At 55.9% G+C, this 23,795-nt stretch overlaps 6 protein-coding genes across 6 annotated transcripts; 1 reads left to right on the forward strand and 5 right to left on the reverse strand.

The window, feature by feature from the left end:
* Positions 1–1,832: 1,832 nt before the first annotated feature.
* On the reverse strand, positions 1,833–2,947 carry D7B24_008345 (uncharacterized protein; the record flags this gene model as incomplete). Its single annotated transcript, XM_028642433.1, has 2 exons — positions 1,833–2,855; positions 2,942–2,947. 2 exons carry the CDS (start codon positions 2,945–2,947, stop codon positions 1,833–1,835), a joined length of 1,029 nt encoding a protein of 342 aa, XP_028493794.1.
* Positions 2,948–3,379: 432 nt separating this feature from the next.
* On the reverse strand, positions 3,380–5,226 carry D7B24_008346 (uncharacterized protein; the record flags this gene model as incomplete). The annotated part of the gene is made up of 2 exons (XM_028642434.1): positions 3,380–4,917; positions 4,992–5,226. The coding sequence occupies 2 exons, from the start codon at positions 5,224–5,226 to the stop codon at positions 3,380–3,382; spliced, it is 1,773 nt and encodes a 590-aa protein (XP_028493795.1).
* A 3,687-nt stretch (positions 5,227–8,913) lies between these two features.
* D7B24_008347 (uncharacterized protein) lies at positions 8,914–11,670 on the reverse strand (the record flags this gene model as incomplete). Its single annotated transcript, XM_028642435.1, has 3 exons — positions 8,914–9,164; positions 9,220–9,811; positions 9,865–11,670. 3 exons carry the CDS (start codon positions 11,668–11,670, stop codon positions 8,914–8,916), a joined length of 2,649 nt encoding a protein of 882 aa, XP_028493796.1.
* Positions 11,671–12,961: 1,291 nt separating this feature from the next.
* Positions 12,962–14,099, reverse strand: D7B24_008348 (uncharacterized protein; the record flags this gene model as incomplete). The annotated part of the gene is made up of 3 exons (XM_028642436.1): positions 12,962–13,832; positions 13,905–13,967; positions 14,032–14,099. The coding sequence occupies 3 exons, from the start codon at positions 14,097–14,099 to the stop codon at positions 12,962–12,964; spliced, it is 1,002 nt and encodes a 333-aa protein (XP_028493797.1).
* A 2,657-nt stretch (positions 14,100–16,756) lies between these two features.
* D7B24_008349 (uncharacterized protein) lies at positions 16,757–17,687 on the reverse strand (the record flags this gene model as incomplete). Its single annotated transcript, XM_028642437.1, has 2 exons — positions 16,757–17,427; positions 17,483–17,687. The coding sequence occupies 2 exons, from the start codon at positions 17,685–17,687 to the stop codon at positions 16,757–16,759; spliced, it is 876 nt and encodes a 291-aa protein (XP_028493798.1).
* Positions 17,688–19,122: 1,435 nt separating this feature from the next.
* On the forward strand, positions 19,123–20,909 carry D7B24_008350 (uncharacterized protein; the record flags this gene model as incomplete). The annotated part of the gene is made up of 5 exons (XM_028642438.1): positions 19,123–19,229; positions 19,289–19,491; positions 19,731–19,924; positions 19,983–20,101; positions 20,159–20,909. The coding sequence occupies 5 exons, from the start codon at positions 19,123–19,125 to the stop codon at positions 20,907–20,909; spliced, it is 1,374 nt and encodes a 457-aa protein (XP_028493799.1).
* Positions 20,910–23,795: the final 2,886 nt, after the last annotated feature.

Here is a 23,795-nt window from a genome sequence, read left to right on the forward strand (position 1 = left end):
TACATCCATCCACCTGGGCAAGCAAAAGCAAGACATGTAGGGCAGGGGATTCTTTGATGTCGCTGTTCTGGACTCCATTGAATGGCCTTTCCTCCGTCGCGCGCTTTTCAAGGCATCGGGGGTTAGCAGGCATTGACCGAGTCGCAGTCAGCTAAATCACCCCAATTACCAAGTATGGCCCCAAAAACCAGACAACAAAGTCCAGACCATGGTCCCCGCACAATCACTTGCAGTCGGGTACTCTCGAAACTGGCTCGTTACGTCGAGGGAGACTCAACAAGATGAGCTCGATACCTTTCTTGCCTCCCAGGTACCGGACTTTTCTGCGCCTGTCCGCCTGTCAATGGAGAGATTCACGTGGACACAGGAAATGTCTACATGGTACACTGCTACCAGCCAGGGCACGACATCACGAGACGAAACCCTCCGTCTTCGAACGCCTGGGAAGGTTCTCGATGAAGTGAGCCAAAAGTCGATGGGCCCAATGCTCAGTAACCTTTAGCGGCCCTCGCTGCCACGCCCGCCGCCACCATGCGCACGATAAACCGTCCGCCGAAGCCCACGTTCTCGAGCCCGCCCCTCCCTCGCGCCCGGTGGTTTTTGGGGGCTTTTTTTTCCCTACATCACGTAACGAGGCACCGGTGGAAAGTATAACAGAAGCTTAACGCCAAGCGCAATGGCAGCCGTCGCGGCGGTTCCTTTGAAGGCTTCCATCCACCCCCCCCAGCCCGGCGGATCGTCCGCAAAACTTTACAGCCAGCCCGCCCGTCTTGGCTGCTGCCTCTTGGCAAAGCTTGTCGCGCGTGGGGAGCGCATTGACCGCTTTGTGGAAGGGTGGTGGACCTCTGCGTCATTCTCGCACCACCGCGCGCCAAGAACCCCCCACGAGTCAACCAGTCAACTGCCACTGTGAGGCGCTTGAGTAAGGACAGGATGCTGTGCGTGGTACACCTCGCCCGCCGGCTGGCTGCCAGCTGTAGGGAGGATGCGCGCCATCAGGCCACCTCCACCCGGTGCTTGGCTCCCTGTCTGAAAACCAGTTCTGAACCGTTCGCGATGCCGAGTTTGCCGGACATGGCACTACTGTGCTACGTGTGGTCTTGCCGTGCCGTCAAGATTCATGCGTCGTGCTGCATCCTCTGTCTCACAATATCGTCATTACGCAGGTAGGGCTGGGGCTACACGTTGCACAGACAGGCGCGCAGGCGGCGCAAGCCAGCCACAACTCGATCGTCAAGAAGATGTCTTGGAGATCCCCCTTGCCTCCCAAGCTTCCAGAAACCAGAAACTCTGACGGACGCGACGCCGCTCGGATCAAAGTAGCGGGGTATGCTCTGCGGCTCTTTGTTCGTCCCATCCCAATGCGGCCGACGCGCCATCGAAGCCAACGTCGATATCGTGATGTGCTGCAGGTTGAGGAGGTATTGTTGTCCCAAAGGGGAAAGCCCCGCCCTTCGAAATCAGGTTACTTGCCCACGCCAGACGAGGCCCGTCGCGGTCCAGGCTGGTCTTGCAGCACTTGGCACCCACGATACGTGCCGGCCGCCTGGGTCTCGGCATCGTGACATGCGCCGAGCTGGTAGCGCTGAGCATCTTGTCAAGCCATCGCTTTTCCCATCGAGCGTGCTGACCATTTCTGACCTGGTGGCTTAGACAGCACATGTACTATGCTGCCAAAGATACTGTTCCACACGAGATGGACGCCTGCATATACGCCAAAGATGTGAACGAATGCATGCAGGCAAGTCCTGCCTCGAGGTATCATTATTCGTAAAAGCAAATGCTTGGTAGCCGGCCTGTGGGCCGCAGCCCCAGCATGCAGTGGTGCCAGCCTACACATCCTCCTTGTCAAAGGCGTCGTTGAGGTACCCCACGAACCCCTCCCTCATCCTCGTGACGGTGAACTCGCCGACGCCCTCGAGCCCGATGCCCCCGCGGTTCAGCCCCACAAACGCCCTCCGGTGCCTCTGCATCTGCGGCACCCCGAGCTTCCGCCCCGGGAGCTCGACCGTCAGCTCCCTCGCCTGGGTGCCTCCGCCGTTCGGCACGCTGACGGTCCCGCCCCCCTCCTCGCCCTGCCCCTCGAGGATCCGACGCACAATGTCCTGCGTCTCCCGGTCGAGCACGTACAGGTAGTCCCCGCCCGCATCGCGGCTGCGCTGCACCGTCGCCTGGTTGGGCTTGACGGCCTTGCGCCCCTCGCCCGCCACGGCCTCCCACAGCGACGCGAAGACCGAGCTGGCCTGCGCGTCGTCGTCCTCCCAGATGAGGGTGAAGAGGGGGCTGTCCCACCGCGTCATGGGGTTCGGCTCCTCGTAGCGGAACACGAGATTCTCCCAGCTGGCGGGCTCGTAGGCTTCTGTCGTCGGGGCGTTGTCGCCGGTCGTGTCGCCGTGTGCTGAAGTGTCTGCTGCTGCTGCTGCCGCCGCCGCCGCCTCTCTCGCCGCGCGCCGCGCCTCGTTGACCGACCGCGCCCGGTCGACGGAGCAGCCAATCTGCAGCAGCGCGCAGGGGGTCCTGACGGCCTTGGCCTCGCAGTGCAGCTGGTACCGCCACCCCTTGATGTAGTTGCCCCCGTCGAGGATGACTATGTCGCGGTCCGAGAGGACGCGCTTGACGGCCGCGTACGTCGTCGCGCGGGCATCCTTCTCCGAGGCGTTGGCCGAGCGCACATGAGCCGGCGTCGCGGAGAGGTCGTAGACGGAACGGGGGATCGAGAGGGACTCGTCAGAGATGAGGTGAAGGCGGTACGGTGGCTTCGAGGGTGAGGCCGCGAGGTGCGACGCGAGGTAGGCGTGCAGTTGGGCGGCCCGGTGGGATTTGCCCGATGTTGGGAGGCCCGTTACTATGATGAGCTGGGCGCATTAGGTGTCTGTCATGATGGCGGGGGTTACAGAACAGGGTTGGGATGGGAGGAAACAGACGAAGGAAACAGACGTACAGGCATGGCGATCAGACTTTGGGCATGACGATTCGAGAGTGAGGCCCAGTCCAGCAGGTTGAATCGTCCTGGGTTTGTCGAGAGGGAAGCTTGATAGATGGCGGGGCTGGAATTTTCCCGATCTGCACCCCCCACCTGCCCAAGATGGGCGGCCTTCCGCTTTCCTCCACACAGCTGGGGTCCCCTCATGTCAGAGCTGGCATGTCATCAAGGGAGTCACCTCAACCAGCATCTCGCGATGGGCTTCCTTCGATACATCATGAATGAGGCGCAGATATACAGGGATTTTGCGGGAACAAAATCAAAATTTTATTGATTCACCAGTGGGCGCTTCACAGAGGCCCCCGGCGGCACAAGGGTTGACGCATCGTCACGTATTTGATGGTCAAGGAAGTACATTCATTGGAGCTTCAGCATTGAGGCCTCACATTTGAGTCATCAAGCATCCACACCCTCCATGCCGTCGATGTACGCAAGTATCCTCTCCCCTGTCAGGTCCATCATTTCCCTGAGGTACAGATCTCTCCCACTCGGCGCGTTCGCCTTCTTCCTCGCTCCGCGGGAACCTCTGCCCTGCGATTTCTTCGTCCTCTCCCTCCTGGCCTCGATTCCCTTGGCCGCTGCCGCCCGTAGCGCCCCTCTCTGTGTATCGGGGTCGTCCGCCGGGATGATCAGCAACGCAGCTTCTAGCACCAACGCCAGCTTCACGTTGTCATCCAGATCGTCGGTGTTTGCCGGCCATGGCAGGAAGCTTCGTGTTAGCGTTTCCGCCGTGATCACGAAAAAGCCCCCCTTTGCTTCGTCGTTGTAGTCAGCTGGATCTTCGTACTTTGGTGGCAGCAGGCTGTCAAGAAGGAATCCCAGAACTTCGATCGCGACGGAACCGTCTGCCCCGTTCGCTGTAGCAACATCAAGTAGCGACGACAGATAGAGCTGGAACTTCGGCGGTGGCAGGTCCTTCAGTTGCCGGACGAACTCGACGAAAACGTCTTGAAAGTCAGCCAGCGCTGTGGGAAGCGCAAAAGCGGCTCCCGCCACGAGGGCGAAGATGCGAATGCGCAGGGGAGCTGCCTCCATCATGCCGTCAGGAGTGTCCTCGTGGATGGGTTGGTGAGGGCTTCGCGGGGTCGACCATGGCGAACGGCTGGCGGCGTCGAGGTCGAGGTCGTCTTCGGAATCCGTAACATCCATGTAGCCCCCGTACTCGCCCTGTTCCACATCAACGGCGGTAGGGATCTTTTGGGCTTCCTGCCTATCTCCCTGCGTACGCTGCTTAGATTCGTTGCGGAATATCTCCTGGAACAGTCGTCGCGATACCTGCTGGCCGTCCGCCAAGATAGCCTTCATCGTGCGGCTCATCCGTGCGCGGCCGGACCGCATATGGTTGGTGTACATCATAAACAGAGACTCCTCACGATGCTTGGTGCAAGGCTTGTCATCAGACTGCACCGGTTCATCCGCATCGAGGAATGCCCGCTGCGACCAATCCGCCTCGAGCGCCTCCACCATGAACTCCAGCCAAACCTTCCAATATGGCCATCGATGCCCATGCAGGCTGCTGCAGAGGAACCCCCAGCCGACGACGTGCCAGAAATCTTCAGCCAAGTGGAAGAGGCTTTCCTCGTTGGCATACTTGTTGTAAATCTTTTCCTCGTCAATACCGTCGTCGTCGTCATCGCCAGCAGCGGCATGCCGACGATGGGGCCGATACGGCCCACGAAATGCAAATGCCGTCTTGAAATCGGCGTTCAGCGGCCCTGCGATGGCGAGCACACCATTCAGATACGTCCAGGTTTCGCCGACTACGACGCCATCGTCATCCTCCTTGAGCCGCGTCGTGCGGTGGGGGTGCACAGTAAGGGTGGACAGGAGAGCCAGCTGGCCAGCGGGAGCGACGGTCGCTGGCTTCGGCAGACCGTCCTTGCGCGCATGGCCCGAGATGAGCATCTGGCTGAGCATGAAAATAGCTTTCGTGTCTTGGAAATCTGCGTCAGTACGTCTCAAGTCCGAGAGGCGTGGGTGAGGCGTGGGGGGGGGAGAAGGGAGGTACAGAGTTGTTCCTCGAGCAGGATCTTGCATTGCGCCTCCAGCTCACGACGGAGGGGTGCCGCCTCGTGATACACAGGTGTTGAATGGACAGCAGCACCATCATCGTTGTGTATGCTGGGCGTCTTGTCTTCGTTTTTTGTGACACCGCCTGGTGTCTGGACAGCTGTGGCGAACGAGTCTGGCGAGGACTTCTCAGAAAGGTCCGAAAGGAACGAGGATGCCCTTGACCCCGCCATGGCAACGATGTCTCGGCCGTCAAGTCGCCGTCATTGAGAGGGGGTGGTTCGACAGCTCGCTTCCGATTCTAATAATCGTCGATGCCAAAACTTAAAAAAAGATCTCGTATGACTGCACACCAGCGTTCCTACACTTCATCCCATGTTGACAGGCGCGCCTAGGCAGTCAGTGGCGCCTAGGCGTCTTGACTGAGGTGACGTCTGTTTGCCTAGAGTGGACCGCACCCCACCCCCTGCAGGACATCCAAACCAAACCAAACCGGCCCCCTCCTTCTCCCCGGACCCCCTTCGCTCAACCACCCCTCCTCTACACTTCCTTGCCATGGGTACAGTTCGATCTCTGGTAGGTTTTCGGTACGGTACACACCACCACGACCACCGTAGCAGCAGCCACAGACCAATGAAGACCGACCTGATCGTATTTCCAACCAGAAGAATTGCCAATAAGGCTGAAAACGAAATTCCCCAGAAAAGGTAACACAAGAGAAAAATGCATGTCACAATCACATGACTGTGGCTATGTCACTTCCGACCGCGATTTGCTTCTTTGCGAACCAAGGCTTGAAGCAAAGCACGCCAGAACCTATCGACCACGACACACATCTTCACTGGAGCAGGGGCGAAACCGGGGGAGAAAAAGAAAAGAAAAGAAAAAAGGCGGGAAAGGGCTTAAGAGTCATATCGTATATTTGGAGTTCCCCACGTGCGCATAGTATCGTCTCATATCGTAATTGTATCCGAACATGGCCGTTCCTCGTGTATCCGACTGCCATGTTTAAACCCATTCCGAGGTCTCAGTCCCGCTCTGCCACCCTTCTGCTGGATTTCCCGTGTTCCTTCTCGTCATTCTGTCCTCGTGACTGCGTCTCGTGTGTGCGTGTGCGCGCGCTGGCCCCATGTCTCCTGCGACTTCTGCCAGCGCTCCTCGACGAGCTTCTGTTCTGTATACTGTGTGGTGATCGACCGTGTAGTCATGCCTTCTAAGTGGTGATGGTCCCATTCTAGCCCCCCCCCAGGAACGTGCCGGGGGGAGTACTGTGGCGTTTTTCTTTTTGTTTGGTGTTGCTGCATATCTCATGGTTTGTAGATCTCAAGAGCCTCTCGCTTATCGAGATGAGCATCTTCAGCCAATGGCTAGCACAACGGTTAGCTGGCGTCGTGTGAAGGGGCTTGTGGGCAACGTACTTGGGTCGCCGGGCTGGGGGGCAGAGCAGAGGGCCGTACGGCAGCGGACGACGATGGCGTTGTAAGTGGTCATTGTGTTGGAGTTGGTGGACAATGAAGTGGTTCGGATGGAAGCGCAGCAAGGCATGTAGACGTTGGCTGAGTATGGACAAGACTGCGAAGGGTGAATGAAGACTTTATGTAGGTTGGTGAGGATCAAGGCGAGGATGAGGTGAGTAGTGCGAGGATCGAAATAGACATTACGAGCAGAGCTCCTAGATATATATAGAGAGAGAGAGGCAATCGTAGATACATCATACTGTCTCTGGCACCTACCATGATACAACCCTTTCCAGGTACCGAAAGTGCCATGCAAAATGCCTTCAAGGCAGCGAGGCGATGAAGCTCCGCCTTGGACCCTGGACCGACTCTAGCCTCTGCCCATCAGGTGGAATTCAAAATGCCGACGCAAGACCAAAACCAATGACAATACCCAGACGACGGTACAATGGCAGGCGGCAGCCTGGTGAGGCCCCATTTTTCGGTAAGGCACGTATATGGTAGTCGTCGAGGAACGGAGACAGTCGACTGCGCTCGATTGGCTCCATGCGAGAGTGTCTCGCAGGGTTCGCTTGCGTCAAGGTGAGAAGGGCCGCTTGTCGAGTCGAGGGCGTGGGGAAGTACTCCAGTGCATCAGTGAGTCGAATGCAAGGTCTTGTCCGGCCTCGACTCAGGCATCCTTGATCTGGCCGAGATACATCGCCGAGCCCGCCAAGTTGAACAACCCTTGCCCCGTGTACTAGCGCTGTGCGGTGGGAGCAGAGGTACCTGGACAGGTATACTGTGGAGGGCAAATGGAAGCCCGGCACGCGCCACCGGCACCGCCCTGATTGGGACGAGATATCGCAGGGGACTTCATGACACCGAAGAAGAACACCGAGGGGAGGCAGAGTGGCAGGGGGCAGGGCGCAGTGGCCATAGACATGGGGACGTCTGCCTGGAGAATGGGGCCGCCAGAAACCAGCCCCGTCTTCTCGGACTCGTCCTCGAGGGCCTCGATGGCCTCGAGTCTCGAACTGACACACCGGGGAGCGCAGCTTGAGGTAGAAGCCTGGAAGACAAGGACGAAATGGGACACCGAAGGCATGGGTAGGCCGAGCGATGCGATGCGAAAATTCGCTCCTTCGCCAACCACAGCATCCCGCTTGGGACCAGTGAGAAACGATGATGGGGATTGCGGTATGTGAACATCGCGGGGTCTCGCAATCTAGGCCCGCCCTGACACGACCTGATACTGCAGGGGAAACTGCTAAGAGACATGTGTAAGGCTGAATTGAATGTGTGGATGACTCAACGCGATCGTCTCCAGGCAAGACATGACGAAATAAACATGGTGCGAGGTGTCGTACATGGGGAGAAGAGGCTCAGACGAGCGACAGGACCTGGCGCTAGAGCAAAACAGTAGCAAAAAAAAGCAGAAATATCATGTCGGGAACCACTACTGGTCTCGGGAAGACCGGCCGCACAAAGACGTCGCAAATCCGAGGAGAAAGGCAGTGAATGACCCATGCCGTTCTAGCACATAGTTTGACCGATGACAAGGTAGGCGAAATGGGACCGGTTGATTATAGTGCGAAAAGTGTATGAGAGGGAGAAGGAGAAGAAGTGCAAGACGCGGCGCCAGACGAGGCGGATAAGGCAGATGAGCACGCCCTGCCTGCTGCCTGCCCTGAAGTGGAGCGCACACATGACCTGCTGACATAATATTCGACTATACTTGGACTAGCGTCTTTTTGGAATTGGCGTCTGTTCAAAAGTCGAAATTTCTCGCATCTCTACCGACACACACCTCTCCCTCTACACCAGATTCTTCCGACTTTCCGATTCCAACCAAATTTCGACCGTTCCAAGCCTACATTGAATAGACCGATGCTACTGCTGGCTCGCGGTCTTGTACTTGAGCCCTGGACCAATCTACACATCTTGGTGTCGTATCAATACACAGTCTTTGCGAGGCTGGCGGTCTCGTCAGACTATGTCTGAGGGCCCGGCACGACTTAACTCAACCCGATCCGAAGCGACCGCGACGTTCAAAGGCTGGCTCGGCAGCACGAATTCTGGTCTATTGGTCTCTTGAAGAAACTACCGTGCCCATCCGTCGACTGGAAAAGAGAACGCCTAATGGCGCGCCTCCGTGCCACTTGACTATACACCCCCGGCTACGGCCAACCCACGACTTGCCTACACCCCGCGCTCTTAGTACGCAGGAGTGTCAACTTATTTTATTCGTTCGTATGTGGGAGAACAAACTCAAGGTCTAGACAACCTGTCCGCTCCACCCTACTGCCATAGAGAAACTGTGTGGCAGTAGGACTAAAATCGGACGAACATCCTTCGGCGCATCCAAAGTGCCTTGATCCCGCCATACCATTTTGAAAACAGGCCGCTGCGCTATGCTAAGAGATCTACATCGGAGGAGAGTCATGAAAATCCTGTCTGCACCATACTGTCACCCTGATCGCGTTACGCTGCACTGAGATCCATCATGTCCCGCTGCTGGCTGTTCACCCATTCTCGCACAGCCGCACTCGGTAATGGCACACAGCCCTGCTTCGGCATACCACCAAATATGTGCTCTTCGCTTTTGAAGGACATCAGGAACCTCGCCGCCAGCCGTCCACAGTAGTTGACAGCAACATTTCTTGGCCACGGATGCTCCTCCGTCTCTGACATTGGCAATATCGGGTCCTTGACCAGGTCGTGAAGTTCGTTCCCTACAGAGATGATTAGTTGGGTAGCTCGCCGAAATGGTTCATCCTGAATACTCACAATCCGGTCCTACCAAACCTCGTAACCCCCCAATCAATTCGGCCGCAGCCACGCCGCCGTCGGTGGCAGCCGTCGCCAACGAAGCGTCATCTAGTAGCGGGTTGAATGCTTTTGAACCATGTTCTTTGCTATGCGTTTGATAAATGTGGTGAAATTGCCACATGAACTGCTGAAAGGGCATCTTCTCGACCTGCTCGTTGACCTCGAGCACCTGCCTGCGCGTATAGAGCCGTTGCTTGCCAGCTCGTATGCTTATCTCGTTCTTCGAGAGGACAAACATGTCGGTCGCACGCTCCATGTCCTCCATAAAGAGACAGACCACCAGGAAAGCAGCCAGGCAAGGCGTCCACTCAAGTTTTGATCTCGGCTTCAACGACGTGTTGAATATGCGGAACAAGTCGGACACTTCACGCGCGAGTTGTTCATCGATGAGGGCCTTGAGCTGTCGGTTAAGGACAACCGCGGTTGGATGCTCACCATCGGGCATACTGAGCGTGGAGCAGCGAAGGGCGTCCTTGTTGCGGAAGAGCAGCTGGTGCATCAAGACATAATGCGCCGTGCATATGGAAAGCGCCTTCTTGACCATTTTGGACTGTCGCCGTCAGCATTGTAAGAATTCCCGAGGCGGGGCCGTGGCGGTCTTACGTCTGTTTTCCTGGCATAACCTTGAACCAAGTTGAGTATTTTTCCGGGAAGAGCTATATCACCCAGCTCCTCTGTAATTTGCTTGGCATAATGTTTCTCTGTTGATAAAGACGAAATGTAAGTACTGATCTTCCTTTTGACGGCCTCCTTCTGTGAGTCGGTCTCCAGATCCAACAGCAGTGGCACTGAGTCCTGCTTGTGCAGCTGGACCTCATCCTTGTTGATCTTCGAATGCCAGCCGTGATGGGCGTCGTCGTCCCTTGGCTGGAAGGTTAGTGCCTTGAGCACCAGGGTTGTTTGGAAGCGATCGCCAGAGTGTAGCTCAATTTGATACGATTCTGACGAGCGAGACGACATGCCCACATGCTCTCTTATGAACTCGGCCATCTCGTCCCTTCGAAGATGGGTTCGCATGAACTCGGGAAAGAGTACGGGGATAAACTCGGGAAAACGCCAGCAGACAAGCTGCGGAGTGCCGGTCCTGAGTTTCCTGCAATTCCTACAGTCGCCATCTGCATCACACTTGACCTTCCGGCTCTTACAGCAGAAGCAAGCACCCTTTATACGGACTTTGAGTGCGGCTTCCTTCGTAGATGTGGCAAGGGGGCCCTTGCGGCCCCGCTGCGTAGTGTGTATGCCTCCATCGAAGCAGTTTGAGCGGCCAGCAGCAGTAGCAATATTGACTTGCTCAGCGGTGAAGACGAAGAAGGATGTCTTGTCAACATCCTTCTTGGATTTTTGCACTCCCATTGGTTTGGCCTTCCGGCTGGAGGCTGCGTTTGAGCGATTATGATCGCGGCGGGCAACAACCGATGGGGCACTGGAGCTGGGAGATGGCCGTGGAAGACTAGGGTCTTTGGAGTAGTGGCTCTCGTGGATGACGAAACGGCGGGTAGTGGATGCACCGGGCGCCTTGGCCAAAGAGGTCTCCTGCGTCTTCTGTTGTTGTGACTCGCTGGGCGTCCATGCTGGCCGTACGGGATGATCACCGGGATGGAAGCCCTGTTGAAAGTTGAGGGTCGGATCCTGGGTTGACGGCGAGCTGTCCGGTTGTTGAATGTGCTGTTGATCCTGCGGTTGGTGTATTGGTGATTGTTGTGCTGCCTGGTACGACAAGTCTGCCGCGATGGGGTAGGGGTGGAATTGCAAAGGGAAGCTAGCCATGTCAAACTGCTCCTGCTGCATGGCGCTGAAGAACCCAGAGTGAAGAAGAGTCGCCATCTGATCGGCAGGCATGACTGGCATATAGTCAAGGGCCATTGTCATGCCGACATCTCCGTTCACCGTGACCGCTGGAGCCGTCGACATGGGCATCGGCGGCGCTGTGGCAGTGTCTGCGGGGAAGGCGTAGGCAGCAGCACCATCGCCAGGATGGAGATTATACGATATCGGTGGGGTCTCTGCTTGACCCCGGAACGAGCCCGCACTCGGAGGAGGATGAACATGGTAGGGTGGCGAAAGCCGGCTGGCCATAGGCGACCCGGCACCGGAGCCAGGAGCGGAAGCGGACGGGGGGCGGCTGGGGACATGAATGAAGCTCTGGAGGCTGCCGCCGGGACTGTTGAGAAAGTAGAGTGAGCTTGGGTTAGAGCAGCCACTGGCGTACTGTGAGTCCAGGTATTGCCACGAGTCTTCCGTTTCGCCTGCCGAGTCGAATTCATGGGAGTGGAAGACCTGCGGGGACACGCTGAGGGACGACATGATCGTGGGCTGCTGCTGATGGCGGCGAAGATCGATCGGAGGAGCTTGGAACTCCAGCGGGCTCGTGTTGGTGTCCGCCGATGGTTTGGTTGCCTTTCTATTCATACAAATGCCGACTATGATGTCACGAACCGGGGAAACTCGTTTGGATGATACACTGAGCCGTTCGTCGGTCGTGGTTGATGAAGACGGCGTTGTCGTCCCAGACCTGGCTGGCGGTCGGGTCTCTCCCGCGAGGCGTTTTCGTCAATCGCGCCCACCTCACCTTGGCGTGTCGCCGCCGTTCAGGGTCAATGCTGGCGATCTTTTGTTCGTCGTGAATGGGCCGCTACCAGAGCATGTTTGTTTGGCTTTTATATCTCACAAATCGGCTCCGCGAAAAGTCCTTTTCGAGATGTCTCAAGCCATGGTGCTCTCGTCAGCGCCGGGGTTGTGACGGGACGAGAAGCAGAAGAGAGACGCTCCCTCTCAGAGGTGCCGAAGACCCTGGGGTTGGTCCTGCCCAGACCAACAGTCGGCAGCTCGTACCGCTCCTGCCTGTCCCACCCTGATGCAAGCTTGATTAAACACCGTCAACTGCCAAATCAGCTCCCGCTTCGGTTTGCTCCAGAGACCCCGTTGGCGACCTTCACTAGTCCTGTTTTGGACACCGAGCTCGACGACCTGATTCGGAATGTGCTACGCTGCAATTGGCCGGCAACAGGGCCAACCAATCTCACGATCGACTCACCTCTCATGAAGAACCAACGACAGGACAACATTCTATTCCTGCTTGTTCAGGATGACTCGCCCAACCGTACCTCTGGGAGGCTCGCGATCCAGGTTGGTACTTGCAGCCGGCACTCGGAATGCAAAAAGCGCGATTTGGCTTGACCCAGCCCAGCAACCCCATGACAAAGAACCCCAAATAGACACACAGCACGACAGTACACCGTCACACACAGGCAAGTCAAGTACGTGACTCTGTCAACTTTGAGTTGTTCAAATGGTCATTGTCAATTCATGAGGTACATGAGTTCGTCAGTCCTATCTGTGGTATCCTGGACCGGGGTGGGGGGGGTTGATGAGATAGAGACCCGGTGCTTCGCGTCATCAAACAGGGCATGACCGGGCAACCCGGTCTTTAGGCCTGCTGCTAAACTCCATCCTCCCTCCCGCAACATCGGCGGGGTAGTAGCGTGTAAACATGTCGTCAAGGTAGTTCGGCCCACCGCTCCGACACTTGTAAGGATGGGACACAGCCTTCTCCGAACTGGAACTGGAACATGGAGACACCCTCTGGGTCGTTGCTCGACCATGAGAGCGACGGGCGCAAAGCAAAACATAGAGGATGAAAATAAGAAGCCCCAGAAAAACGAACACCAGTACTGAAAGAAGCACAACAGGGGGGAAGACCTCAAACCCGGAACCGCGCCGCCGCAGCCCGATCTTGGATTTGCTTCTCCGTTTGAACGTATAACTGGTCGAGATATTTCATCGCGCTCGCGTCTTTCAGAATTTTGGCCACCTGAATCCCCGCCGAGATGAGCTGCAGGATGTTGCGATCGTCCTTCAGAGGCCGGCTCTGGTGTTTCGCAGCATGTCGCATTTCGAGCGAGTTCTCCAAAATGGTGACAAATTGCTTGATCTGGCCGTTGTACAGAACCCGTGCGGGGATACGACGCTTCGTCGCCAGTCGCTTGAGAAGATATACCCACTCAGTCCACTCACGGTCCTGTGGCCGCTCAACAGGTCGCATGTCCTGGGTGAGAGGGATGGGGAACTGATATTTGGCGACAAAATCGAAAGCACATTGTGATAGTCGATCGTTGACTTGCGATAGGACCGAATCTTGCTCCTGCACAAGGAGGTTCGTGGGTAGATGAGGGAGCTCGCGCTCTTGTTGCGCGACATAGTCTTGTGGAGGGCGAGCGAGAAACTGGTGTGGACCATCAAATTCATCGCGGTTTGAGGGTCGACGCTGTGGACGAGTCTTCCCTCCAGACTTGTTCTTGCCTGATGACGTCGGCTCAGTCCCGTTCTCTAAAGAGTAATCTGAAAGGTTGGGGGAAGCAATGATGTCGTCGACGGAGTCCGTGGGCGAGTATCTTCCCTGAGAGTCCCAGGCTTGCGAAGTCGTACTCTTATACGACCCGTATGCAGCTGCACCACTGGTGCCGTGCGACCCGGACAACGGCCGCGTGGAGTACGATGTGGCTGCCGCATGATGGCCGTTGGTTCCTAACGGCAGGTTGTATGAACTGACGGCGGGAGAATATTGTGAAACACTGAGGAAATACGCATTAGAATGCAGGGAGAAGAAACAGGCTTCGCGTCTGGCGCAGTATGCTTGTCCATACCTTGTTGTTCGATAGAAATTGTTATCAAAACCTCCATTTTGGAAGGCATCACTGTACATCGAGCTTTGAAGGTGTCAGTCGCAGGCCGCGTTGCATGTGCCATTTCGCAGCCAAGGGAGGTCCATACCTCCGTGAAGGATTCCAGGGTCCGTTGGACATGATGGTGTTTCTGTAGGCAATGTCCGGTTGGCTCATGTCTGTTTCCTTGGTCTGAAGTGATAGAAGCAAATAGCGCTGTGAGAGAAAAAAACAATCCTGAGAGCCTGGCGTGGGAAGACTACATGAAATAAGAGCAGGGGCTCCGCTCAACTGGACAAGCTAGGCAGCCTGGAGTCCGACAGTGTCCTGGAAATAGTCTCTTTCTTCTGGGTCCAAGTATTCCTGGTAATCCTGAGGCAAGGCTTCCACAGACACACAAGGGAATCCACGGTAAAGAAGACCTCGTCTTGGTAAGGGCTCCTGGGAAAGCACCTGGTTGGTGCAAGGCGGTGTGGTTAGAGGTGAAGTGGCAGGTGATCGGTCCCAAGAGGTAAGAAAAAAGGACCTGTCTCCACGAGAAAGCAACTGAAGGGGTCCTTCTAGTGTGTCTGCGTGGGGGGAGGTATGACGGCAAACACTAGAGTATTAGTGCGGTGTTTTGTCTTGCTGGCGCAAACCAAAAAGAGATCAAATACACGGTTCCCAGGGCGGACGAGGGTTAAAGGATGAGCGTGGTCGAGAACGGCGGCTAGAGATATCGGATCGAAGGCATTTTATGTTTGCTTGGAATGGTTTCTGAGTGGGACCCGGGGTCAAGGGAAGAGAGAAAGGTTGATCCTGGTCGAGAAAGCAGTGATAGTCTGATGGATGCCCCGTTCGAGGGTGAGCGGCGAAAAGAACAAGGACCGGGCGTGAAGCGCGTGGCTAGGATGGTCAGAATTCGCGATCGCCCAGTCACCAACATGACGGGACGCCTGTGGTTTCAAGCGTAGACTTGCCGCATGGTCTAGAAGATACGTGACTGCCAGGGGGAGGTGACTAGCACTGGAAGATTGGGTCTTGAGGCTTCTCTGGGTTTCCTCCTTTCGGTTCGGTTGGCGCTGGTGACTTTCGAGGGGGGTTGTGGTATGAGTGAGGCACGTTGTGGGCAAGGGAGGATCGGCGTCTACCGTGGTGAGGTTGCAACTTGACCCATGAAGCAAAAGTGACGACAGGTTGAACGACAGCTGTGCTTCCGTCAGGGAGTACCCCAGACGACAATATGGTCTTAAGGGGGGGTGGACTGGATTGGGTTGGATTCGTGATTGGGGGAGGGCTCAACAGGCAAGACGGAGGATGCTCATGCCGTAGGGCACCGTTGGGCCGTGACGATGACCGCTCGACCGCAGACAGAGGCTGGTCCGACGGCAGGCGGAGGGAGAGGGTGGTGTTATTGTTGCCCGAGGGGTTTGGGGGTAGACATGATGTAGCGGCTGGGATGATTCGGGGCAGGGAAGTACCTGGCAGGGAGAAAAGCGGTGACAGGAAGCTGGGTTAGGCATGAAGCGTTACGACACGATGGACATGCCCAACTACCTTACCTACCTACATTGCCTACCCAACCTGCATCTGCATGTGGCCATGCCTTGATGCCCACTCCACTCGGACAAGCATCGACCCCAATGGCTGGAAAAGAAACACATCTCTGCTGACTGAGGTGGTGAGGCGAGTTTGTTGAATGGGCGCCTCGGCGCGATGCAAGGGAAGGCGAGGCAAAGCAATTCTGGCGGCCCTGTTTTACATGGCAGCACAGAGGGGGTCCCACACAGAGAGTGAGGCGGCCGCTGAAAGGGACCCCTTCTCCATCGCTTCCATTGGATCCCGGTCCTAGAAAAGTCGAACGTCTCGCATCGCCAGAGAACTATGCTTCAGCTCAACTGAGCCAAGCTGCGCCGTGACTGGGTCGTCTCCTGACCCCGACTACGGGATGAGGGACCGCTTGGCCGGAGACAAGTGCGTACGTCGGCTGATGACGGCAGCCAACGCGTTGGAGAAGGGTCTGGATCGTGGGTCACACGTGGACTTCGTTGGGCGATGCTGTCGCCCGATCGCCCCCTAGCAGTCTGCTCGACCTGAGAAGAAGAAAATGGCGACGAGAGATCGGGCACCGGGCACCACCCACCTCGCCGGGGCAGGGGCGAGGGTTGCGAGAAGGATCTTATCGTGTACTGTATGTGCGTACGAGGTCTGTCATGGTACCTAGTCGGCCGATCAGCGGAAGGGAAATCTGACAGATCTCGGGGAGTCAGGGTCCTTGTTCTGGTGGCGGGGGGAACCGGTATTGGAAACCCGACCTACATATCCCTCCAGGCAGAAAAGTGGGCAAACATGGCAAAGCAGACAGAGTCGGCGGAGCGAGGCGGAGCGAATGTGTGCATGTGTGTGCGCGTCAAGGTGTGTAACAAGGTGTCTGGGTGTGCTACCAGCACCACCAGAGCGGCAAATAGTAGCGCCGTGGAGCCTGATGGGGTTGGTGCGTCGACCCTCACTCTGAGATGCCTCCTCACCTCACCTAAGCTTGCTAAGTGCCTAGGCACCTACCTACCTTACCTGCTTTTAGGTGCTACATTGCCTAGGTACCAATGTGAATGCATGCACGGGCAAAGCCAAAAGAACAGATAAGAACAAAAGCAGGAAGACATGACTTAGTCATCCTAATACGACTACCGGATGGTTCATGTGCCGAATGCCACTCTCAATTAAAACCTGGCAAACGAAAACGCCACCGTCCAGGGGTCGGTCATCAATCGACGTCTGCACGTACCCGACGTCGTTCGTGCCTCCAAACCCCCCCCCCCCATACATGTAACTCGAGACATATCGGTGCCAACGCATCAGCGCCTCGACTCCAGCAACTCCATGCCCCAATTCTTCTTTCCGGCCTCTCTTACTAGTCGTCCCGGGTGAATAAACATGTAAAGAGCCAGAATCAAGGTGATGGGAACGGCGTCAAACAGATACAGGAAGACTTCATGTCTCATGACGAAGCCATCGCCGCCCTGCAAGTACTCGACACCCCTGACCAACGCCCGAGTCAACATGGCTAGAGTTGCGGCGTAGCTGACCCCGAAGTATCGCGCGCCGTTCAGCGGAATCGACCCCCCGTCCTTTGCCATCGCCAGTCTCCTAGCATGGTGATGGGCGTGGAAATTGGAAAACGTGAAGAGGGACAGTGCCACGAGCTGCGCGATCAGCCCGCCGATGATGAGGTTTCTGCCCAGCGCGATACCCTCGGGGTCACCGGATGCCGGCATGACTGAACCGAACACTTGGGTGACAAAACACCCAACGTCCACAATGATGTAGAACACCGTTGTGAGCCTTGGACTGATCGGAAGGTGCTCGCGGAGGTCAAGCGCTTTGATCGCTCGGCCGAGGCTCATGTACACGGTGGCGGCGATGAGCGGCGCCATGCCCAGTATCAGGAGGTTCTGGATAATGAATGGACCAGCGACATTCGGACTGCGATGGGCCATCACTCGTCCATAGTAGCCGAACGCCTCGCCTGGCACGCACAGTTAGCAGGGCCGGGGTTCGAGTGCCGCAACAATAGTTCCTACCGATGGTACCCAGGATGAGCGGCAGAAAGTGCCACGCGCGTAACTTGAACAGCAGGAATATGTGAATAATCGTAGCCAATCCGAATATGATAACAAAAGTCCAGCCTGCCGCTTGGTTTGGAAGGTAGTGGTAAAAGACAATCTGCGTGCCGTTGACGATGGGACCAAAAGGGGGCCCCTCGGCGTCGTAGCTGACACCAGACATGATGGGATCTGCGTGTGAAGATGTCGTGAAGAACAATACACTCGGTTGGTAGAGGTTCGTCCGCCTTTCGTCGGGTCGAGGTTTGTCGAAGCTTGAGATTTGGTCTCAACGGTAAACAGGCAACGCCGAGAGCTTGGGATACAACGCATTTTTTGAAAACGAGGGCCTCATATATCAACTTATCGACAGTGTGGATGCCATGCAGTCTATAAACAGTCCCCAAGTATCATCACGAACCCACCCCCACCGACGACACAGACCCCCAATTAAGAACCTTATGCCTGCTCCGGTTCAAATAACTCGGGATTGAAAACGGAAATTCCCCGTATACCTGAACAGCGACGACTGAATCGACCGAGAAAAGTGGGCAAAGGCGAATGTGTTTGACGATGAATACGCATATTCGGACCCGAATACGTAAATCCAGCCGTCCTCCCGGCACGTGAGACCTTGCCACTGTATGAGGATATCATGCCTGGAAACGACATCCTTGGTATCCCGAGAAACAGTAAATAAGAGCCGCAATCTTGATCGCGCTGTTCTCCAAATACAAAAAGTATCTCACTGATGTCTGAAGGTGTTACAATTTTGGATGCCTTGTGCTGGTACGCAGCATTTATTGTCGATACGAGCTTCTAACATCCACGTCTATTTCAGCTCGCAACAAATGCATCCAGTCCATCACCCGTTTGTACAGATTGTCGGTGGGAGACAAATCCAGGCTTCAGGTATGCCACTGGATCGGATCCCCTCGGCGTCTGGTGCTTGAGGAGCATGGTTCGACGACCTTGGATCGCGTGCACCGGCCGGAAGGGACTTGGGAGACAACAGCCCCAGCCCTGATAGCGAGCGAATAATGACCTTTAATCAGCATGGTTGGTCACGTAGCGTAGTATAAGACCTCCGCCGCATGCTGTCGTTTCCATGCCTTGGACCCTGCGAGGAACCTTTTCCTCGAACGAAGATCTCCAGTCGACTCATGGGGAAGCTGGGAGAGTATGCGGCAAGACTGACTAATCATGGTGGGGCCGCTGCGGGCAGTGATGGATAGTTCCGATTGGACCGTGCTCATGCACCTCTCGTGTAGCACTCTAGCGTCAAATGGGGGCAGCCAATTGTTGCATGGTTTGCTGGATCTGTTCCTTAGGACTGATGGGTTCCTCATGTGACGTGAGGCTAGCCGTGACCTCATTCCCATGATGGAAACTGATGGTGAGATCTCGCACAAAATCCATTGGCTTTATCTCAATCTGTTTGCCACAGGTACGACGCAAGATCGCACTATCTGCGTCTCTGTCAACGACAATAACCTTCAAGACCTCCAAACAAATCTACAAGTGACGACGTCACGAAGCCAAGGCAACCGAGGCAGCTGTGAAGGCGGTTGAAGCACGACATGCAATGTCAACACAGCTGACAAGGAAACGCCCGCGAGATGGCACCCCCGAAGACGCGAGTTCGCAAGTTTCACCGCCGTAGTAAGAATGGGTGTATCGTTTGCAAGGAGCGCCATGTCCGATGCGACGAAAGACAGCCGCTCTGGTGAGTCCTCGTGCCCGCGGAGACAGCGACGGATCAGTCTGATGCTCAGGTCAACACAGCACCAATTGTCTGCAGAATGGCACACAATGCCGCTATCCTCCGACTGCACAGGCCAAGAGAAAAACGACGCCCCCGGACGCCGTCCTCGTTCGGCCCACAGTTACACCCAGTCCGACGTCTCTCCTGTCGACCAGTCATGCCTTTGCTGGGTTTGGCAAGGACTATCAACTATCTAACAAGTCAAAATGGCTCTTCCATCACTGTGGGTTATTTGCAACAACACCCCAGAATCCGTGAATCACGCTGGTTCTTGGGTTCGGCCCATGTGAGAACATTCCCTAACGACGACGCCATTCGCCAGTCAGAACATTCTATGTGCGAGGGCAAACGCCCATCGAGCGAGGGCAGAACGTATCCACGTATGTGCTTTGGGGCGCCTGCACCGTCGCCGTTGGATTGCAGACTAACGGTATAGCGTGCAACGAACGTTCCTTCATCCAGGGCTGTTGCATGGTTCTCTCGTCGTCGCAGCATGTCAATGGGCGTGGGTGACCGGGTCCCTTGACCATGTCATGGTACCTTTCCTTCACCACAAAGCAGCTGCGTATGAGTTTGCGCGGCAGCAAGTTCTCGATCCAGAACAAGCCTTTACAGAAACCACCGTTTTCGCCATTGCAACGCTGGCATTGGCAGAGGTATGCTTCGGACACGTGAAAGTTGGACGGTTGTGGGAGCTAACATGACTCGGAACAGGGGGCCATCGGTGACTTGGATGCATCCTCGAAGCACCTTCGAGGCTTGCACGAACTGACCTTGAGAAAGAACGGGTACAGCCTTGCCAAGCTCAATACCGCACAGCAAATGCTTGAGATGTAAGTGCTTCTGGGGGCTGCATTGGAGGCACGTGATGCTGAATGGTGAGTGTATAGGGCAGGGGACCGACTGCGGAGGGGTGAAGTGGGAATACTCCATGATGCCATCGGGGCGGACTTCCAGCCAACGGTCATTGCTCTCTTGTTCACCTCATTATGGGACCTAGGCAGCCTGCCGCCCAGGGAGGCGCCGCGATACGGCTGGTGGGAAGCCAGCGAGACGAAGAGTGACAGACTCTGGCAGGGATACACAAAGAATCTCAACTGGGAGCTCTCACGAGGCTTTGACCCACAGCACAACATCACAATGATGCTGAACAGCGACCCGAAGAGTAGCAGAGCGAGCTACATAGCCACCTTTTTCTACGTGCTCATGGCTGTCAACGACAGCCGCGTCGACTGCGTCCTGACTGTTTGGCTCTTGGAGCAACTCATTGATGACATTTGTCTCAAAGAGGAGGACATGTTAGCTGGTACTTTCAGCCGACACCTCTGGCTTTGGAGTGTGCTTTTTGGGGCGGCCGTGGCCTCGGCTGGGCTGGCGACCGAATCCGAAGGCCAGCGACAGCTCGATATGTGGAGGGCAGTATATGCTGACAAGATTAGACTAGTCAGCCGTCTGCTCAACCTGCGAGACTGGAAGGACACGAAGCAGTCGCTCGCTGAAGTCGCTTGGACTGAAGGCACCATGGCGGAGAGAAAGCTTAGGGAGATTTGGGAGGACGCTGTGGGCAGAGAGAACCTGCCCGAGATGCTGGAGATGCAAAAGCTGCTTGAGCTCACAAGTTTGGGAAGCGCCGAGGCATGACGGTATGAAAGCCAGCTTGTAGATCTGCAGCTGAAGCAAAAGCGGTCATCCAATTGTTTCAGATACTTAGCATGGTTTAATGGCGTGAGGATTTCAATAGCGCCGTGGTTAGCGGGCCGTCGTCTTGAGTCCCCGGGCAGCAGAGTGTGGTTTGAGGACTTGAGATTGGCCAGGCGTCCTGGGGAATCGCAACGGGGCAATCCTCCATGACAAATTTGCCTTTAGAAAACGTTTAACGATCGTGATGTGACATGTGGTCGAGAATAGGGCATGTGTGTCAAGGGTTGATGTATTCGAAAGATATGATTAGATAATCGCTCTAACAGTTTTCACGATGACCTTGAATCAACGACTACGTGCATGGGTGTGGACCACGAGCCCCCTTACCTTACCCCACCTGGGCAGGTAGGTAGGTACCTAGGTACCTTAGGTATAGGAAGTAAGGCAGAGGAAGGTGAATCCGTGGAACACGACCTCCTCCTTCCTGCATTTGACACTTGGGATGCAGAGAGTGAGACGATACGGCACAGCCAGCACACACATGCGGGCAGGTCCAAATCGATCACACCTGTCAGGCTGGGTGCTGCCACTACATCGCACGACAGCTCCCCTCCTCCAGTCACTGTTCCTGTTTACTCCTTACCCCTCTTTGCTCCTCGGCCGCCCGCACGGCAGGTGGCCCAGCGTCAAACACATCATCAACAATAAGGAGGCATAGGCGATGTCATCTGGAGCCGGAACGATTTGTTAAAGTGCTTGCAGAGTAGGGCGTAGGATTCTGCTCGCCCATGGCAAGAAGCCACCACGCCCGGCTCCTGCGACGCCAAGCCCGCTGAACAAGTGGCCATGGACTGCATGAGCCCTCATGCGGCATCTGCAGCAATGGCCAGGCGATAAGCAAGCAATTGGTGAGGAGAGCATGTTGGGGCCAGAGCCGGTGTACGTGTCAGTCACGTTGGCATCGTCGCCGACCACTCGACGTTGAACACGCTTGACTCGCTGACACAACGGCAGATGGAGGAACATGTGCCGAGCGCTCAAGAGGTCACAGTCTCCGCCCTAGCCATGCGATCACCCACCCCGTCAACGCCAAGGGCGCCCGCCGGCTTGACGCTTGCTCGTAAGCCATACCCACCGCTGGCTTCTCCCGCACCAACCGTCGTCTTCTCGTCGCCCTTCTTCCCGCCCTCCCGTTGCCGCCGTTCCCGCACCATGAAACTCTGTCGAAGCAAAAACCTGTCAGAGCCACGACGCAGCGATTGTCGATTCGGTTTACTCCGTCCTTCCGCGAAGAAACTTCAAACGTATTGTCCATGATCGACAGCACCGTCGAGTGGTGGAAATGAAGACGCGACATTAAATGACTCGGTGACATGAGGTCTTGAGTCGGGAAAACAGGGGCTACCAGTGGTTTGGAGACGGGGACAACACCCTCCCATGATTAGATGGCACGTGGTCGTGGTGGTCTACTGCACTGATGTGCTGTCGCTGCAGCCATGATCCCTTACCGCTGTCGCGGACGTCTCTTCATCCGTTCCAACGATAGGTCCGGCACGCTTCCTATCCCCACCGCGGATCCCCCTGTAAATCAAGGAAGTAATCCCATCACCGCCAACTTTACACAGCGAACCTATCGCGAGCGCAGTCCCCGACAGCCAGCTCACACATCTGCGGCCTGTGTGATGGCCCTCACGGTCGTCACAACCAAACAGCGCGCTCAACCAGATTGCCAACGCGCAAGGGCATCATGCTGACAGGGGTTGCAAGGGCCACGCAAGAAGCCATTCCCAACCCCGTTCCTCATGGTTGATCACTGCGGTCTGCCTGGTTTGGCCATTAAAACCCAGTCGCCCCCTCATCCTGCCCAACTTTGTTTCTTCGTCTTCTTTTTCAGCCCAACTTCCAACTTTCCAGCCCAACCATCGCCTGCATCTTGCTGATCAGTTTCGGATCCCAGCATCCTCTCTACACGTCCTTTTCCAAGCATTGCCCACTACTCCCTCTCTTACAAGCCCCTCCTCAACTTCTCAACCTCAAGGCTCTCAAAGCAGACCCCTTTGCCACCAAGGATCGCATTTTATCTCGACATCTCTTGCTCCGAGAGACTTGCATCCCACTCCAGGACTGAACTCAATCAAGTCTGCCCAGGATTCAATGACATCCGTTGTTGTCTCACGCCCGGATATGCCTGGCTACACATCTCTCGACATGGACGATGTCCATACGCCCTCTAGGTACTGTTTTCACTCTTCTGTCCCACGGCGGCCTTGTTTGCTTTTACACATCCTGTATGCGCAAGTCTTGTTTCTCCTAAGTTCAAGCGTTTGTCTTCACGGTCGCCAGACCATCACCAGATCAAGGACAACCACAGGATGCAACCCAGGATTTATGGACAGGACTCCCGGATCCAGGACACTTCCACTCGAGACGAGGATCACAGGACCTCTCAAAGGATCACAGAACTTGAACCAAACTTCTTGCTCCTTGTGGGCAGTCTCGAGCGCCTCTTACGAGGCGTCTCACACGAGACACGTCGCTCCAGACGCAGGATCAAAGATTACTCTATTCCACGTACACCTGATCTATCGATCGTGCTGTATCAGTAAGTATCGCTCGACAACCAACGACACTTTGCTATATCGGATCTTGACAGTGCCCATGATATGGACTTGACTGGATATGTATTCATTGCATGCCCATGGAATCACGCTCGTGGACTAAGGATTGTCTCGCCTGAGACTTTGGCTCACCCAGGCGCCCCCCTGGACGGTATTCTGGACTCTCTTTTGCTCGCACTTTGCGCATTCTGGCTTGTGGACCACTTGCGGACATCGACGTTGTTGATCATTACGCTTGACCACACTGAACATTTCCACGGAAACGACA

This window comes from Verticillium nonalfalfae (genome assembly GCF_003724135.2).
Source record: "Verticillium nonalfalfae strain VnAa140/NRRL 66861 chromosome Unknown scaffold_73, whole genome shotgun sequence".
NCBI classification, from domain to species: Eukaryota; Fungi; Ascomycota; class Sordariomycetes; order Glomerellales; family Plectosphaerellaceae; genus Verticillium; species Verticillium nonalfalfae.